At 41.2% G+C, this 18127-nt stretch overlaps 1 protein-coding gene across 30 annotated transcripts in view; it reads left to right on the top strand.

The window, feature by feature from the left end:
* Nucleotides 1-18127, top strand: part of EIF4G3 (eukaryotic translation initiation factor 4 gamma 3) — a 261317-nt gene that overhangs the window by 96694 nt on the left and 146496 nt on the right. For 27 of the 30 annotated variants that reach the window (XR_009552322.1, XR_009552324.1, XR_009552325.1 and 24 more), the window contains 3 exons: nucleotides 5371-5550; nucleotides 7654-7768; nucleotides 15821-15918. The exons of 2 other annotated variants lie outside the window; for them this stretch is intronic. Coding sequence is in view for 24 of the 28 variants with exons in the window: in XM_060200852.1 (XP_060056835.1) it covers nucleotides 5371-5550; nucleotides 7654-7768; nucleotides 15821-15918 (393 nt within the window). In the remaining 4 variants the exon portion in view is untranslated. Of the gene's footprint in view, nucleotides 1-912; nucleotides 961-5370; nucleotides 5551-7653; nucleotides 7769-15820; nucleotides 15919-18127 lie in introns of those variants that run through there. One more of the 30 variants, XM_060200847.1, reaches the window with a different exon arrangement.

The following is an 18127-nucleotide window of genomic DNA, read 5'->3' as shown; positions in this document are numbered from 1 at the left end:
GTTGATTTGCATAACTGTCTATTCTTGATTTGTCTTTTTTTTCTTTTTCGTTTGTTTGCTTTGTTCTTGGAGTGGAGGTGTTGCTTGACTAACTGGTTTTGGCTGAACTGCATCAATCCTTGCTCCAGTTGCTATTGTTGTGCTTTCTGAGGTTTGTGACCTCATTTGTGAAAAGACCTCAGTTTGGTGTGGCTTGTACTCACAACACAACAGCTGAAGAACAGCAGAACAGAGAAATAGAAACCACATCAATAAAACCCTAGTGCAGTGAAGCTGAACAAAAGTAGGCCTGTCACCTGTTGTTTCAAGAACGTAAATGTATACAAGTAAGTTTCAGCTACAGTAAGGAGATACATAATTATAATCTGTATTTCCTGAATCAAGGAAAACTCTTACTTTGCTAAGTGATAAAAAATTTGTGAAATAACTGATGGAGAATTTTTCTGACCATGAATCGTTAATTATGATTTAGTGATAGCACATCGTTTAATGTAGATGAATAAGGCCCTACTATTCTTATACTCCTTGAAATACAGGGGTGTTGTGTTTCTTGGGAGGAGTATGTAGCAGCTAAAAGTGTCGGGCTGCGCCGCAGAGGAGAGATAGAGGAGATCCAGAGCGGAGAGGGAACACAATTCTTTATTCGCACGGGCACCTCAGAGTTGGGCGGGAGCGCAGTGGTTCGGGCCATGTGAAGCTAGCAAAAATGGCCACCTGGCGCAGCACCCTTCCCTGCGTCTAATCCCCGAGGTGAAAAGCGGGCAAGAGAGAGAGAGGCGGAAGTAGGAGGTCTTTATAGGGCAAAAACCAGGAGTGGCGAGTCGGGACAGGATTGGTTGGGAAAGGCACTCCGAGAATATCTCTAACTGTCTAACTCTCGTGGGAACTGGCAATAACCTGAGGGGACAACATGGTGGCTGTGACTGCATGTGCACAGTTTCCCAGCATAAAAGGACAAAGGTCAGGAACATGGTCAGCTGGTTTTTCCTGTATCTAGTGAGGGCATCAGGAATAGCACTTGCCTTAGAATTATGTGGCATGTTCAGGGTGGTGCATGGTAGCTACAAAGTATTACAGTCATCACTTCTGTATTTAAAGTGTCCATAGAAATGTTTTTCCCCCTCCATTTATTGGGTGGGGGTGGGGGGTATGCTTTACAGTATAGTTGTAGGTACAGCCTCTCACCTCCATATGATAGATGTCTGAAAGGCCCTCTGTCCCCAGCCTGGATCCTTTCCCAGCCTCTCCACCCCATCCCTTCCCTCCTGCCCCATACAACATTCTCAGTCCCAATTTCACAGTGCTTTCCCTTGCTACGTCTATGAGTGAAATCACCTGGTATTTGTCTTTCTCCTTCTGGCTTATCCTGCTCAACATGATCCCTTCAGGTTCTGTCCAGAAGATGGCAAAGGAGACAACCTCACTGTTAATAGTGGCAGAGCCTCCACTATGTGTATATGCCACAGTGTTCATAGACACTTTCCTCTTGTTGGGTATCTGGGTTGCTTCCAAGTTTGGGCTGTTACAGATCATGCTGCTTGTGGATAGGACTTTGTTTCCTGTGGCTATATCTCTGGGAGAGGAATTGCTGGGTTGTAGGGTAGGTCCAGTAAACATGGTTTTCTACCTGGCTTTAGAGCTGAAATCTTAGTTTATGTTCATGTCACCACAAAGGCTGTAACTTACTGGCTTAGCCAATAAGCTAATGCAAGCAGCAGCATTAGAAACGCTGCTTTCTCACCTCAACGAGGATGCAACAAAAAGGGGGAAAAGTGGCCTCCAGGAGCGGTGGATTCATGGTGCAGGCACCGAGCCCAGCAATAACCCTGGAGGGAAAAAAAAAAAAAAAAAGAAACGCTGCTTTCTCTTTTAAAACTGCAGAAGCAAACAGTCCTGGACAATTCAGAATCTTCCTTAAACAAAACAAAACCTCTGTGGTTCTGGATAGGCTGGTTTAAAATCCCAGTGAAGCAGTTGGAATGTTGTTTAAAAAAAAAAAAAGGAACGAACTATTGTAGGGAAAGCATGCCTCATATTTGTTTCTCTTGCTCTGAGTCAGTAATGGGCTCCCACCCCATAACCACATGACTCGAGGCAGTAAGCACTTTGACAGAACTCAGTGGCAGTGTAAGCTGGTACTTATACCTAGTTGATACCCTTCTTGTCTTGACTGCCCCTGAGCGTTGCTGGTAAAGGATTTGTAGGGTTGATCGTTACACTGATTGTGCATAACCCTAAGTAATACTCAGTAAGTGGAATAGGTGACTGACTCTTGCTGTTCTGTGGTTCCTGTGATATGAACCCAATTACAGAAATGCCCTCTGTGTTCCTGAGCGCACAGCTTAGTGGAGTGTCCAGGCTGCTGGCAACAAAAATAAATGGTGTCTGTCACCAAAACTATGTCAGTGAAGAGAACTAGGATATATTTTGCTGTTGTGGACAGACTCAGTTTCCTGTGTTATTTACTTTCCCTCTTGTGCTTTCTTTTCATCCCCATCAACTATGTTCCTCTGGTCTTCTCCATCTGGTTTCCCCACTTACTCCATTTTCCTGCTACAGCTTTCTGATTATTGCTTTCCTGTAACTTAACATCTTTAGCACTTTCTTTATTCTGGGATATGAAGCTTGAATAGAGACAAGCTTTGAGCATGGTATCTGAGTTCTTTCAAATCAGCAGTGCATCAAAAATCAGTCTTACTACCACGTATGGGTAGCTTGATACATATGAGCAGTACAGGGGAAGACCTATACAGGCCCAGAGGTCCAAATTAACTCATCTTTAGACCTGCAGTAACACTCAGCGTCTGGAAGAATGAGAAGACTCACGAAATTCTGGAAGTAAGAGTACACTTTGAGACTATATGTAGACGTTCCCCTCTTCAAACCTCTAAATGGCTTTTTAGTAGCTGGTTATTTGAAAAGAGCAAGTGTCTGATATATATTGAAAAGAGTAGTTATCTCTTGGGATTTTTCTAAACTTACAATAAATAGCACTTACACTACCATAACTCTTAGATTCAGAGTACATGTAGAAAGGCTAAAGAAAGGGGCCGGGGTGGTGTGGTAGCGCAGCAGGTTAAGCGCATGTGGTGCAAAGTGCAAGGACCGGCGTAAGGATCCCGGTTCGAGCCCCCGGCTCTCCACCTGTTGGTATGCATGAGACCCTTTCTGTTTCATTTGGTTTAAATCCCCCCTGCTTAACACTATTCTATTTACATAACCACTTCATTCTATTTACTGTTAACAAGTTCCACCCTCCCTCCAGGGCATTTGTGGTTCAGTGATAGGATTCTCGCCTAATCTGCCCCCTCCTTGTCACACTCTGATTTTTACCAGTCACTTTTCTCTCCACCCTCTCTATGTCACATCCTGTTTCCACCCTACTTGGCAAGTATATATAAAGACAGCATTGTGAGTTTTACTATACTTTAGTTTAGCTTAGCTCGGCTTAGATTGTGCTGCGTCCTGCATCAATAAAGAGATACTGCGTACAACCCAGCCATGAGTTCCTGGTCGTCTGTTACCCGCCCGTGAAGCCAGCCCGAGAAAACAACATAACCTGTCAAAAACAACATCCACCTGCAGGGGAGTTGCTTCACAGGCGGCGAAGCAGGTCTGCAGGTGTCGGTCTTTCTCTGCCCCCCTCTGTCTTCCCTCCTCTCTCCATTTCTCTCTGTCCTTTCTAACAATGATGACATCAATAACTACAACAATAATAACCACAACAACGATAAAACAACAAGGGCAATAAGAACAGAAGAAAATAGTCTCTAGGAGCAGTGGATTTGTGCTGAGCCCCAGCAATAACCTTAGAGGCAAAAAAAAAAAAGAAAGAAGAGGGCCGAGTGGTGGCGCACCTGGTTGAGCACACAGGTTACAATGTGCGAGGATTCGGGTTCGAGTCTCCTGGTCCCCACCTACAGGGGGAAAGCTTCACAAGTGGTGAAGTGGTGCTGCAGATGTCTCTGTCTCTATATATCTTCCCTTTCCCTCTCGATTTTAGTCACATAACAGGCATCCGTGAGAGACAGAGGGGGAGTCAGGAGACCCTGGTGGAGTCATGCCGCCAAGCAGACATTTTCCTTACCTGCCACTGTTAACAATTTATGGCTATAATTAGGATTTTTTTTTTTTGCCACTGGATTTATTTTTTCAAATATGATTTGACTCCTCATTGTTCATGTGTCCTTGAATTCTCAAGTGGAGAATTGTCATCCTGGTTTTCTAATCTTCCTTCTTGGGTTGTTACCAAGTAGATAGAATTTCCCTGAGCTGCATGTTGATGCCCTACCCCTTCCTGCTGACTCTATAAGTGTTTCCATTGGCTTTCTTTCTGTTTCCTGCTGCTTTCTTGCTTCCTAATTGAAGGGAGGATTCAGACCCATCCAGGTAATGCATTACTGGTTCTGCATGGTCTCTCTATTACTAGTCCCTTATGACTATACTGCGATTGATCGGTGACTGAGGGTTATGTGCATTTGTGTTGGGAATTTGCTTTTGCTCTTTTATTTTAAGTCTTTTAAGCCTGTAGTGAAAACCCACAAATAACCATAAGATCTCCTTGTCATTGAGAAATTTGAGCTCTGCTCTTTCCAGACCATTGCTGTCTGTCTGTCTAGACTCTTCACTTTTAGTGCTAATTATTCAAGAAAGCAAAAATGGACTTTGTATAATATAGGGTTGCCAAGTGTTTTTTTGTTTTGTTTTGTTTTGTTTTGTTTTGCTTTTTAAGGAAGACTCTTCCCATTATGTGGTAAACAGCATGTGGAAACCCTACAGATAATTCTAAATTATTGACTTTGTAGTCAATAATTTGACTTGACCTCTGTAGAATGAGTTGAAAAATCTTATGCCAAAGAGATTTCTTGCTCTTCTAAATATCTTATAACTGATTTGAGTTATTTAGGGGACTGCTTTTTAAATTTTAATATGAATGCCAGCTACTCTTTGTGAAAGAATCAGTGCTGTTCTATAACAGAACAACTTTAAAAAGAGACTTCAGATATCCTTTTGTTCCTAGGATATCGTAATTTAAAATTAATACTTAAGGTGTGGAATTTTTTATTTCAAATTAGCTGAGGTTTTAATTTTCAAAATAAGAATGCTCTGCTGCTTTCAAAAAGCTTCTTAGCATTCATTAAAACTTGACCTAGAGTATCTAGTGTGGGATATTTTAAAATATGCTAACATAGGCAGTCTACTTTGTTTTCATGTATATTGAGTTTCTGATTCAACTTGATGATATTTCTACTAATAGAAAAATGACTCAATAAAAAAAGGGGGAGGGGGCAAAAGCCTAAGATGGTATGATTTATATATTCATCTCCTTTTTTGGAAAAAAAAAAAGTTTTTATTTTCTCCCATCCTCAGTTTTTCCAGAGGCCTCAAATACAGCCTCCTCGAGCTACCATCCCGAACAGCAGTCCCTCCATTCGACCTGGTGCACAGACACCCACTGCCGTGTATCAGGCCAACCAGCACATCATGATGGTCAATCACTTGCCCATGCCATACCCAGTGCCCCAGGGTCCTCAGTACTGTATACCACAGGTAAAGTATGGTTCAGGTTTGGGTGGTCCACCTAGGGTTGGAATTGATCCAGATTATCAGCAGGAGCAGGGAGGGTGGAAAATTGTCTTGGTTTTTAGTGGCAAGTGAAGTTTTTTTGATGGTTATAAGCCTGGCCATTAAAAAACAATACCCATGGGGGCCAGGAGGCAGTGCAGCGGGTTAAGTGCACATGGTTCAAGGACCGGAGAAAGGATTCTAGTTCGAGTCCCCGGCTCCCCACGTGCAGGGGGCTAGTAGCTTCATGGGCGGTAAAGCAGGTTTGTCTTTCTCTCCCCCTCTCTTCCCCTCTTCTCTCCATTTCTCTCTGTCCTAGCAACAAGGACAGCAACAATAATAACCATGACAACAACAATAAACAACAAGGGCAACAAAAGGAAAAAAAAATAGCCTCCAGGAGCAGTAGATTCCTAGTGCAGACACTGAGTCCCAGTGATAACCCTGGCGGGAAAAAAAAAACAAGCAATAATACCCACAATAGTCACATGAGATATTTTATTTTAATAAAATATTTTATTTTTTGATATGTTTTTATATACTAGGGAACTTATTTTCATCTCCTAGCCTTTCCCTCATCCTTCCCCACAAGCAGCTGCTCTAAAGTAAATCATGCTTTCTCTGTACCATTTAGTGTGACCGAGAGCAACCAGCCTGGAATAATTGAGTAATGAGTTGATGTCTGCCTATGCACTAATGTGCTGTGTTATTTCATCGAAGTCACACTTTTCTCTTCATCTCACATTAATGGCAATGACAGCATCTTTTTCTTTTCTTCTTAATCCTTAATTTTTAAAAACCATTTAGGGATATATATGTGTTTATGTGTGTGTGTGCGCCCGCGCGCGCGCGCGTGTGACAGTTGTCATTTCAGGGTACAATTGCATATCACAAGATATGTTCTAAGATACCTCACCCACTACCAAAGTGAGCCCCTGATACTATTTTAATACGCTCCTCCTTCCCAATTAATGTCTTCAGATGTGCTGATTAGACTAAGAGTTAATCAGTGCTTCACCCTATCTTTTACCTTGTTTGGGTTCTTAAATTCCACACAGAAGTGAGATCATTGAGAATCGGGCGGTAGCGCAGTGGGTTAAGCACAGGTGGCGCAAAATGCAAGGACCAGCGTAAGGATCTCGGTTCAAGCCCCCGGCTCCCCACCTGCAGGGGAGTCACTTCACAAGCGGTGAAGCAGGTCTGCAGGTGTCTGTCTTTCTCTCCCCCTCTCTGTCCTCTCCTCTCTCCATTTCTCTCTGTCCTATCCAACAATGACAACATCAGTAACAACAACAATAATAACTATAACAATGAAACAACAAGGGCAACAAAAGGGAATAAATATTAAAAAAAAAAAAGAAGTGAGATCATCTGGTACTTATTTTTCTCTTTGGTTGATTTCAATTAGCATAATGCCTGCCAGCCCCATCTATGTTGTAATAAAAGACCTCATCTTTCCCTAAAACTGAGTAATATTTTATTGACACACGGACATGCATACAATGTGTGTGCCTCGTGTACCTCTGCTGTTGAACTTTGGTTGTTTCCACTCTGGACATAGTCATCACTGTCATGGATATGGATATGCTTCTGTCTCTCCAGACAAGCATTTCTTTTTTTTTTTTAAAGCTTTTTTTAAAATATTTATTTTATTTATTTATTCCCTTTTGTTGCCCTTGTTGTTTTATTGTTGTAGTTATTATTGTTGTTGTTGTTGGATAGGACAGAGAGAAATGGAGAGAGAAGGGGAAGACAGAGAGGAGGAGAGAAAGATAGACACCTGCAGACCTGCTTCACCGCCTGTGACGCGACTCCCCTGCAGGTGGGGAGCCGGGGTTCGAACCGGGATCCTTATGCCGGTCCTTGTGCTTTACGCCACCTGCGCTTAACCCGCTGTGCTACAGCCCAACTCCCTAGACAGGCATTTCTAATAGATGACCTGGAGGGAAATAAAACCAACAAATTGGATGTGTGGAGCCAAGTGACTTCACTTCATTCAGTTGATTCTCTTCCTCATCTAGAAAGAATGTATTTCACTATGACACTATCCTGTGCAGCTTACAGATATCTGTGATCTCTCCCTTCTAGTACCGTCACAGTGGCCCTCCTTATGTAGGACCCCCGCAGCAGTATCCAGTGCAGCCGCCAGGGCCAGGCCCTTTCTATCCTGGACCAGGACCCGGGGACTTCCCCGGAGCTTATGGTAAGTATGAGAAGTTGAGCAGTGTGTGCCAGCTGGTTCAGTGAGCCTCAGTGGTGTGGAAGATAGATCAAATAAAATGCTGCAGTTTGGCTCTGAAAGCTTTTTAGAGAGCAGACTTCTATTAAAAGGACCATTAGTACAAATGTATACTTGATGATTCTTTGTGAGGAGGCGGTATACCATTTCATGTCTCAGAACTCTGGTGACTGATAACAGCTCACCATCGTCTAGCTTTCTGCTGATGACAGAAATAGATACACCATATCTCAGTCCAGAGTTATTTCCATTCAAATGTTCATCAGAATCCTTGATGAATATTTATTGCCAGAATGTAAATAGCCCTTTAAGTTGGGGGAGGGGAGTTTGTTTTGTTTTTTGTTTTTTGTTTTCTTTTGTTCATTGGTGTCTGTCTTAGCACCTAGAACAGTGAATAGTAGGCACTTGGGGAGTAGAAGAGCATTACTGAGCATAACAGAGTAAATCTGTGGTTCCTTTCTTAAGATCATGATGACCTGTGTGTCAGATTTTGAAGTTTTTAAATGAAGTTACAAGCAGTTTTCATGTAAAGAAGCAGTGCTGACTTTATACATGGTTTGTGTACCAAAAGCTAGTTTAATTAGTAATGAAAATCACTTAGTCAATTTATTATTTTTTTTATTTCTTTATTGGGGAATTAATGTTTTACATTCGAAAGTAAATCCAATAGTTTGTACATGCATAACATTTCCCAGTTTTCCATATAGCAATACAACCCCCACTAGGTCCTCTGTCATCCTTTCTGGACCTGTATTCTCCCCACCCACCCCCACCCCAGAGTCTTTTACTTTGGTGCAATACGTGAATTCCAGTTCAGGTTCTACTTGTGTTTTCTCTTCTGATCTTGTTTTTCAACTTCTGCCTGAGAGTGAGATCATCCCATATTCATCCTTCTGTTTCAGTCAGTTAATTTCTGTTGCAAATTATACTTCTCTAATTCCATTGAAAGTGATTTAGAAGACATAAAATCAGCAAATAGAAAATTTTAACTTTAAATGATTCAGTAACTTTTAATCTTTCCTGCTGTAAGTAGGGGCATGGTAGAATTTTATTATGTTCCTTAAAGATGGCAATCTTCTACAGATAGTCATGTATCCATTAGTCCATTTCCTAACATTTGGATTTAGTGGCTTAAGAATCTTATAGCAGAATTAATTATTATGGATATAGCTCCCTACCAAAAAAAAATTAAGAAGAAGAGGAAAGAAAGTGTGAGACAGAATGGGTGTCAACCACAGCACTGAAGCTCCCTTCAGTGCAGTTGAAGCTAATCTTGAACCTGGGTTGCATACATTGTAATGCACCACACTGTTCAAATGAGCTATTTTGCCGGCCCCTATGTCTTTGATATTTAATAGGAGATAACGACTCTTCAGATATTTCTTGGATATCCCTTTAATGCAGCTTTGTGTTATATGTAATTGTGCTTTTGCAGTTACTTATCCTTAAGTTACTATTATTAACATCAATTAATTTTTTAAAATATTTATTTATTCCCTTTTGTTGCCCTTGTTGTTTTATTGTCCTAGTTATTACTATTGTTGTTATTGATGTCGTCATTGTTGGATAGGACAGAGAGAAATGGAGAGAGGCGGGGAAGACAGAGAGGGGAGAGAAAGACAGACACCTGCAGACCTGCTTCACCGCCTGTCAAGCGACTCCCCTGCAGGTGGGAAGCCGGGGGCTCAAACCGGGATCCTTATGACCAGTCCTTGCATTTTGCGCTACCTGCGCTTAACCCGCTGCGCTACCACCCAACTCCCACATTAATTAAAATTTTATTGTAATATAACATTGGTTAAAAAAAAAGGTTCACCAGGGGGCTGGGCGATAGCGCAGCAGGTTAAGCACGTGTGGAGTAAAGCGCAAGGACTGGCATAAAGATCCTGGTTAGAGCCTCCAGCCCCCACCTGCAGGGGAGTCGCTTCACAGGTGGTGAAGCAGGTGTGCAGGTGTCTGTCTTTCTCTCCTCCTCTGTGTCTCCCCTCCTCTCTCTGTTTCTCTCTGTCTTACTCAACAACAATGACAACAATAACAACAACAATGATAAACAACAAGGGCAACAAAAGAGGGGGGGAGAAAGCCTCCAGGAGCAGTGGATTCGTAGAGCAGGCACCAAGCCCCAGCAATAATCCTGGAGACATAAAAATAAAAAAATAAAATAAAATTACCAAGTTATAAGATTGTAAGGGTATAGTTTCACCCATAAGTGTGTGTGTAACTCACTGCACCTACCACCTAGGTTCCTGACCCCTCCCCCCCATCCTCCTGATAACTACTATAAGCTCTCGCAAAGTGTTTAAGAGAATGTTTGGCTGTTTCTTTCTTTTGCAGGTATGTTTGATTTACTTGTATTTCATCTCTTGCTTCATTTACCATAATCACTTCCAATTCCAACCATTTTGTCTCAAACAATACAGCATAATTTTTTTTAATGGCCAGATATTGTTCTATTGAAAACATAATCCCACAGCTTCTTTACTCAGTCATCTGCCAGTGGGGATTTAGTTCTGATTTTTTTTTGTTTTGTCTGTTGTGAGTAAGGCAGCTAAGACTGTAAGGGTGCATCAGTCCTTTTGCATTAGCACTTTCATATCCATTGGATATATGCCTAGGAGTGTTATTGTGGGACCCTAAAATGCTTCCATAAAATAATTTCTATGTGTACAAATGACTTTAGGTCATTTGTATTAGAGAGACAGTAAGATTATCTGTGAGAACAAACATGTAAAATTAAATGTGTTCATTTTTTCTCTGCATTGAAAAAAAATCAGCTTACAAATCATATGAATGATAGCTCACTGAGTTCTCACCTACTATTTATTTATATATAATTTATGCAGATGACATTTTGACTTAGATGTTACTAAAATATCTGTTTTAGTCTCCTAGTATTACTGTCATTAATATTATTTTAATCTATATAGAAACATTTTCTGGTTTGTATCTAAAACATAACCTTTTTTTACAATAAAAATTTTATACTAAATTTACATTTTAGATAATGTTGATATCGTCCACTTTTTTCTTTTCGTTTTTTACCATTTTTTAAAATTGGGATTAATGGTTTATAATGAATACAGTTGTTGTTACATGTGCAAACATTCTCAGTTTTCTGCAGAACACTCTCTCCCACAGCCCAAGTCCTCTTCCACCATCAGCACCGGGACCTGAACGCCCTGCACACTCAGACTAAGAGTCCTCTGTTTGCTGCAGTACAACCAACCCAGTCCGGCTTCTGCTTTGTGTTTCCCTTTCTAGTCATATTTCCCCACTTGTATTGATGAGTGAGATCATCTCACAGACATCCTTCTCTTTCTGGCTGATCTCGCTGTGTAGGTAGATAGATGCGCCTTTATGTCCTTCAGGTCAGGCCCAGGAGGGGTTGCTGGGTCACAGAGTGGCCCATTTCTAGTGTTCTCCACACCATATCTCACGAGCAGTGTCTGTATGTCCTCCCCTGGACCCTGCGTCTTCACCTGCACGTACTTCTGTCCTTCCTGATGTTTGATATGCTCACAGGCGTAAGATACTTTCTCATAATGAGCAGCTTTAAGCACCTTCTCATGTGTCTGCTGGGACTCGCGTCTCTACTTTGGTGCAGATTCTGTCCACGTTCTCTCCCCGTGGTGGTGGCCGTCTTCATTTTCTTTCATCTTCTCACTGTAGTTAGCATCTACACACATCCATCCATTTGTCACCAACAGCCTTTGATAAGATCACTTCTAGTCAGCCAAGAGGACTTAACAGTTAGTAACATTAAGCACCCACCGAGAGGCCATGTAAATACTCCAAGCATCTACTGACAAAGCTAGGAAGATGCATCAGCAGCAAAGCAGTCATTGCAGAGTTCAGCACTACTCTCTCAAACTGACAGGTCATCCAGGCAGAGAGTTCATAGAAAAACTAGAGAGTAGGGGCTGGGTGGTGGCGCACCTGGTTGAGCGCACATGTTACAGGGCACAAGGACTCAGGTTCGAGCCCCCAGTTCCCACCTGCAGGGGGAAAGCTTTGCAGGTGGTGAAGCAGGTTTGCAGGTGTCTCTCTGTCTTTCTCCCTCTCTATCACCCCCTTTCCTCTAAATTTCTGGCTGTCTATCCAATAAATAAATAAAGATAATAATAAAAAAATTAATTAAAAAATTTTTTAAAAAGCTACCAGGACCAGTGGATTCATGGTGAAGGCACTGAGTTCCAGCAACAACCCTGGAAGCAAAAGGAAGGAAGGAAAGAAAGACAGACAGACAAGAGAGTTAAAGAGATAGACCTTTTGGACATTTTCAGATTACAAGAAACTGAAATACTAATTATTTTTGAGTCCACATGGGACATTGGAGGGGGGTGGTATTGCTTAGGCTTGGTGCCTGCACTGAGTCCATGGCTATTTTTGTTTTGGATATGACAGAAATTGAGAGGGGAGAGGAAATTGAGAGGGGAGAGGAAAGGGAGACAAGTAGACACATACAGACCTGCTTCACCATTTATTTTAATTCTCTTTACTTAGTGGATAGAAAAAACCAGAAATCAAGAGGGAAGGGGGAGATAGGGCGAGAAACAGACACCTACAGCCCTGCTTCACCACTCGTGAAACTTTCCCCCTGCAAGTGGGAACCAGGGGCTCTAACCCAGATCCTTGCACATTATAACCTGTGCTCAACCAGATGTGCCACCACCCAGCCCCTTACCTGCTCAACCATTTGCAAGGCAACTCCCCTGCAGTTGGGAAGCTGGGAACTTGAACTGGCATCCTTGTGTGGGCCCTTGTGCTTTGTACTGTGTGTGCTTAACCTGGTGTGCCACTGCCCAGCCCCCCACATGTGATACTCTCAAGGACAGACCATGTGTTAGGCAACAAAAACAGTGTCAACAAATTCAAGAAAATTGAAATTATCCCAAGTAACATCTGAGACCACAGTGGAATTAAACTAACACTTAACCAAGAAACAGAAAATAGTAAAGGTCCTAAAATATGGAAATTCAAAGTATACTACTTATAAACTACTTGTTGAGAGAGGAAACTAAGGATGAAATCAAAATGTTCCTAGAATCAAATATAAATGAAGACATGAGCTATCAAAATATTAGGGACACAACTATGGCAGTACTGAGAGGAAAATTCACAGCCATCCAGGCTCACATTAAACAAAAAAAAGTTCAGATAAACAACTTGACTCTACACATCTTAATGACTTAGATGAAGAACAACAAAGGAGCGGCCTAGGAGGTGGCCCAATGCATAAAGCACTGAACTCTCAAGCATGAGGTCCCGACTTCAAGCCCCCGCAGCACATGTACCAGGGTGATGTCTGGTTCTTTCTCTCTCCTATCTTTCTTACTAATAAATAGACAAAATCTTATAATAATAAGAAGAAGAATAAGAAGAACAAAGGAACCCTAAAGCAACCAGAAGGACTGGAATGACTATAAGGGCAGAAATATATAACATCAGAAATAAGAGAATCATACAGAAAACCAATAAAGTTAAATGTTGGTTCTTCGAAAGGGTAAACAAAATCAACAGACCCTTGGCCATATTCACTAAAAAAAAGGGGGGGGTGGTGGAGAAGACTCAAATAGGATTGTAGATGAAAGAGGAGATATCACAACAAAAAGCAACAGAAATCCAAAGTACCATGCATAGCTTCTTTGAACAGCTATATGCCACCAAGCTAGAAAACCTAGAAGAAATGGAAAAATTCCTAGAAACTAAAAAGCGAAATATACAACCTTCCAAATTTAAACCAAGAGAAACTAGAAAACTGAGAATTTTTGCACATGTACCAACAGCTATATCCACTGTAAATTATTAATCCCCCCAGTTAAAGAAAAAAAATCACTCAATTTGCTCACTCTTCATTGATCTCCTAACTTCCACATAGTTAAGTCCTCTCTCTCTTCTTATATCACTGTATTTACTTCAACCACTGTCTTGCTTATTTCCTCTGGTCTTTGTTTTTCTCATATATATATATATATATATATATATTTTTTTTTTTCCCTTTTGTTACCCTTGTTTTTTATTGTTGTTGTAGTTATTGTTACTGTTATTCATGTCATCATTGTTGGATAGGACAGAGAAATGGAGAGAGGAGGGGAAGACAGAGGGGGAGAGAAAGACAGACACCTGCAGACCTGCTTCACTGCTTGTGAAGCGACTCCCCTGCAGGTGGGGAGCCGGGGGCTCGAACCGGGATCCTTATGGCAGTCCTTGCACTTTGCACCACGTGTGCTTTAACCCTCTGAACTACTGCCCGACTCCCTTCTTTATTTTTCTAATATCTGTGATCTGCCCATAGTATACCCTAAGAACTAGTTCTTTAACTTCTTTTCCATTTGTTTGAATTTCCTGAGTTAATCAGCTTTGTGGTTTAAGTATTTATCCTTAGCCCATTATTTCCATAACAGGTACCTGTTTTCTGATTAAAGATTTATATCTCTTCCTGTTTGGGGTTCCAATATGAATCACAAACTTTTCACATCCAAACCTAATTCCTAATTTTTCTACCTTAAACTCTACTGTAAATTCCTAATTTTTCTACCTAATTCCTAATTTTTCTACCTTAAACTCTCCTCTTAATATGCGAGTCTCACACAGATAGTACCTCTAGGCTTACACTTGCTCAGACAGAATATCTGAAGATTCCCTGAGTTCTGTTCCTTTTTAATTTTAAAGATTTTATTTATTAATGAGAAAGATAGGAGGGGAGAGAGAGAGAAAACATTAGACATCACTCTTGCACATGTGCTGCCTGGGATTGAACTCGGGACCTCATGCTTGAGAGTCCAATGCTTCATCCATCCACGGTGCCACCTCTTGGACCACAGTTCTCTGTTTCTTATATTCACTCAGCCAATTGGCAAATCTATAGGATTTACCTTTGAAATATACAGCATCTTACTCCTCATCACCTCTACTCTAAATATTCTGGCTTAATGGGATTTATAATATGGTTCATGTTTTGAATATTAAAACACATTTACTGAGAATATAGTTGACAAGTGGAAATACTTTCTGGCAGAAGAGCAGAAGGGCAATACAATACTGTTTACAGAGGCAAGAACATTGTCAAAGAGCTTGGGAGATTCCAGAGACTAAGAATTGGTTATAGGAGCCGGGCAGTGATGCATCTGGTTGTGTGCACATGTTGCAGTGTGCAAGGTCCCAGGTAGAAGCCCCACCTGTAGGTGGGAAGCTTCATGAGCAATGAAGCAGTGCTGCAGGTATGTCTTCTCTCTCTCTCTCTCTCTCTCTCTCTCTCTCTCTCTCTCCCTCTCCCCGCCCCCTCCATTTCCCCTTCCCTCTCAATTTCTGTCTCTGTTCAGTAAATAGTAAATTAAGGTCTGGGGAGACAGCATAATGGTTATGCAACAGACTTTCATGCCTGAGGCTCCAAAGTCCCAGGTTCAGTCCCCAGCACTAAAGCAGTGTGTATCTTTCTGTGTGTCTCTCTGTCATTAAAAAGAAAAACAAACTTAAAAAAATTGACTTAAAAAAACAGGTTATAGAGCAAAAGAATGTGAGAAAATGTAGAAAATGTCATTACAATCTGGATTCTTAGTGTGTGAGTTTTATATCTAGACTGCTTGTCCTTAGAGATTTTTCCTGCCTCCGTATTAGTACAGCTCCCAAACATGACCATGGTTCCCTATGCCAGTGGTTTTCCGTGAGAAACATATTCTCCCTCCCCTCTCCAAAGCTGCACACAAAGTACACTCATAAACTCTTCTTTGAGAATCAGTTTCAGGTAATTTGGTTATTTTTATGCATTCTTATGGCATGCTAACTGTTTCCTAAAGATGTCATTCTGTAAAAGCTTCATACATACTGGATCCTCTAGAAAAGATAGGTGTCTGAGTATTGGGGGTGGTATCTTGGCTCCCTTGGCAGCCAAAAGGGAACTAATGGAGACGGAGTAAGATGCATGCTTGTTGTAGCGGTAGACAGCGTGGCTTTGGTAGTTGCATAGTGGTTAACAAAATAACTGAATGCTTCTTTTCATTTTTTCTGATTCTTTAGGAACACCATTTTACCCAAGTCAGCCAGTGTATCAGTCTGCACCTATCATAGTGCCTACTCAGCAGCAGCCCCCTCCAGCCAAGAGAGAGAAAAAAACAGTAAGAGAACTCTACTGATGTTTTTGACTCTAAGATTGAATGTCCATTCACTTAAATGCATTTATCCACAGCTGTAGTCATTACTCATCTTAGTTTACAAATGACTACCAGTTTTGTTCCTCTTTCATTTTTGATCACTACACTAGGAGGACTTTTACAAGTTGCAAATGCCTTTTGCTTAGTTGTCAGAATTCTGTGTGTTGAGTGAGGTATGCTAAATGACATGCCCTCCATCTGGAACTGGGAGCAATTTGAGCTTCTTTCTCACATCTCAGTTGTCCTTTAACTCTAAAGCTAACCAGCTCTGTATATAAATGTGAAATAATGGAATAGTAGGACAAGAGGAAAGTAACTAAATATTAATATACTAAATATTCTTTTGCAATCAGTTTAATGAATAGAAAGCAGAATTTAGAACTTGTTTTAATCTTAGTAATTACAATATTTGTTTCAGTTGAATAAAGTAAGCACAGGAGAGTTAGTGCATAGTAATGTAATAGCCATGTTGAGGAACACACTGTGGAAGACAGTTTTTACTCACTCCCCATTCACACAAGTAGGTAATTAATTAATTCTGACCTAGTAAGAACCAATGAGGTTGAAGATTTGAGTGCTTTGTCACTAGGACCAAATGACTTCACACATAGCGGACACTCCAGTGTACCATGAAAACAGCTGAGAAACTGTTTTGGAACCGATGAAACACGGTAGAAGTTGGCCTTGAAAAATACTCACAGGATGCAGAGACATGAATAAGGAGAATAATGGGGGGGTCGGGCGGTGGCGCAGCGGGCTAAGCGCAGGTGGCGCAAAGCACAAGGACCGGCATCAGGATCCCGGTTTGAACCCCGGCTCCCCACCTGCAGAGGAGTCGCTTCACAGGCGGTGAAGCAGGTCTGCAGGTGTCTGTCTTTCTCTCCCCCTCTCTGTCTTCCCCTCCTCTCTCCATTTCTCTCTGTCCTGTCCAACAATGACGACGACATCAATCATAACTACAACAATAAAACAAGGGCAACAAAAGGGAATAAATAAATAAAATAAAATAAATAAAACATTAAAAAAAGAAAAGAATGAGTGTGGAAAACAGTAATAGTAGAAATCACAGAAGGCAAAATAAATTCATTAGAACTATTACTTTGAACTGTGATAGGAGCAAGTTTACCATGCCTTGAAAAAATAGCTAGTATTAAACATTTTATTTAAGAGCTTTTCTCAAAGAAGCCATGAACTTGAGACTAGGACACCAGGTGGTGGTGGACCAGGTCAAGGGCACACATTAGCTCGCAGGAATACAACTTCAAGCCCCGCCCCTCTCTGCAGGTGTTCAGCTTCCTAAGTGGTGGTGACACAGAGCTGCAGCTGTCTCTCTTGTCCTCTGTATCCCCCTTCCCCTCTTAATTTCTCTCTGTCCTATCAAATAAAACCAAATTAATCAGATAGCTAGTAAATGATTTATATTTTCATCAGCTAAAAGTCATTTGATCCTGTCTGCAGGTAACTTAGCAAGCATGGGTGTGGAGGCGTTCACATTGCAGTGTGTTGCGGAATGTCAAGTGTTGCATCATCTTACTATAGCATCATTCCCACTGATGTTTACTAGCATATGTAACGGGCATTATTTTGCATTTTGCCTATTTCAGTTGTCAATATACCATGGCAGTTTTCCTACATCAGCACATGTAACTATTACATTCTTTCCACTGGATATTTTGGTATTTAGTTTTAATAATGTAGCATGATTTTTGTGTTTTTTTAAAAATGTTTATCTGTTTACTGGAACTAGCACCTCTGCAGAGAGTTGTTTACATACATGTATAGGGCTATGTGGGCCCAGTGAGATAGCTCCCTCTGCCTCGCCATGCACACAGCCCAGTGTTCAAGCCCAGCACACACAGGGGCGCCATGCTACCTGGGGGGGCTCTGGTGCTGTGGTGTCTCTTGTCTGAAAGACAACATTGACCCAGGCATGGAGGAGTCACACATCTATGAGGCCACAGCTCTGTGACCACAGAGGAGCTGATTTCTGAAGTGACAGAATATGAAAGTGTTTGAGATTGTTAGAGAACAATTAGGTTTCATTCTACCAAATAACTTTCATATGACTCTTGTCTTATGTTGTCTTTACAAGAGAAAAATTTAATACTTTAGCTTCTTGACCTAGAAATTCAGTTGATTTTCATTTATACCTGTTAATCTTTTAAAAAATATT

Source organism: Erinaceus europaeus, chromosome 11 (genome assembly GCF_950295315.1).
Source record: "Erinaceus europaeus chromosome 11, mEriEur2.1, whole genome shotgun sequence".
In the NCBI taxonomy this organism is placed as follows: Eukaryota; Metazoa; Chordata; class Mammalia; order Eulipotyphla; family Erinaceidae; genus Erinaceus; species Erinaceus europaeus.
This window is presented reverse-complemented; position numbering and strand designations above follow the sequence as displayed.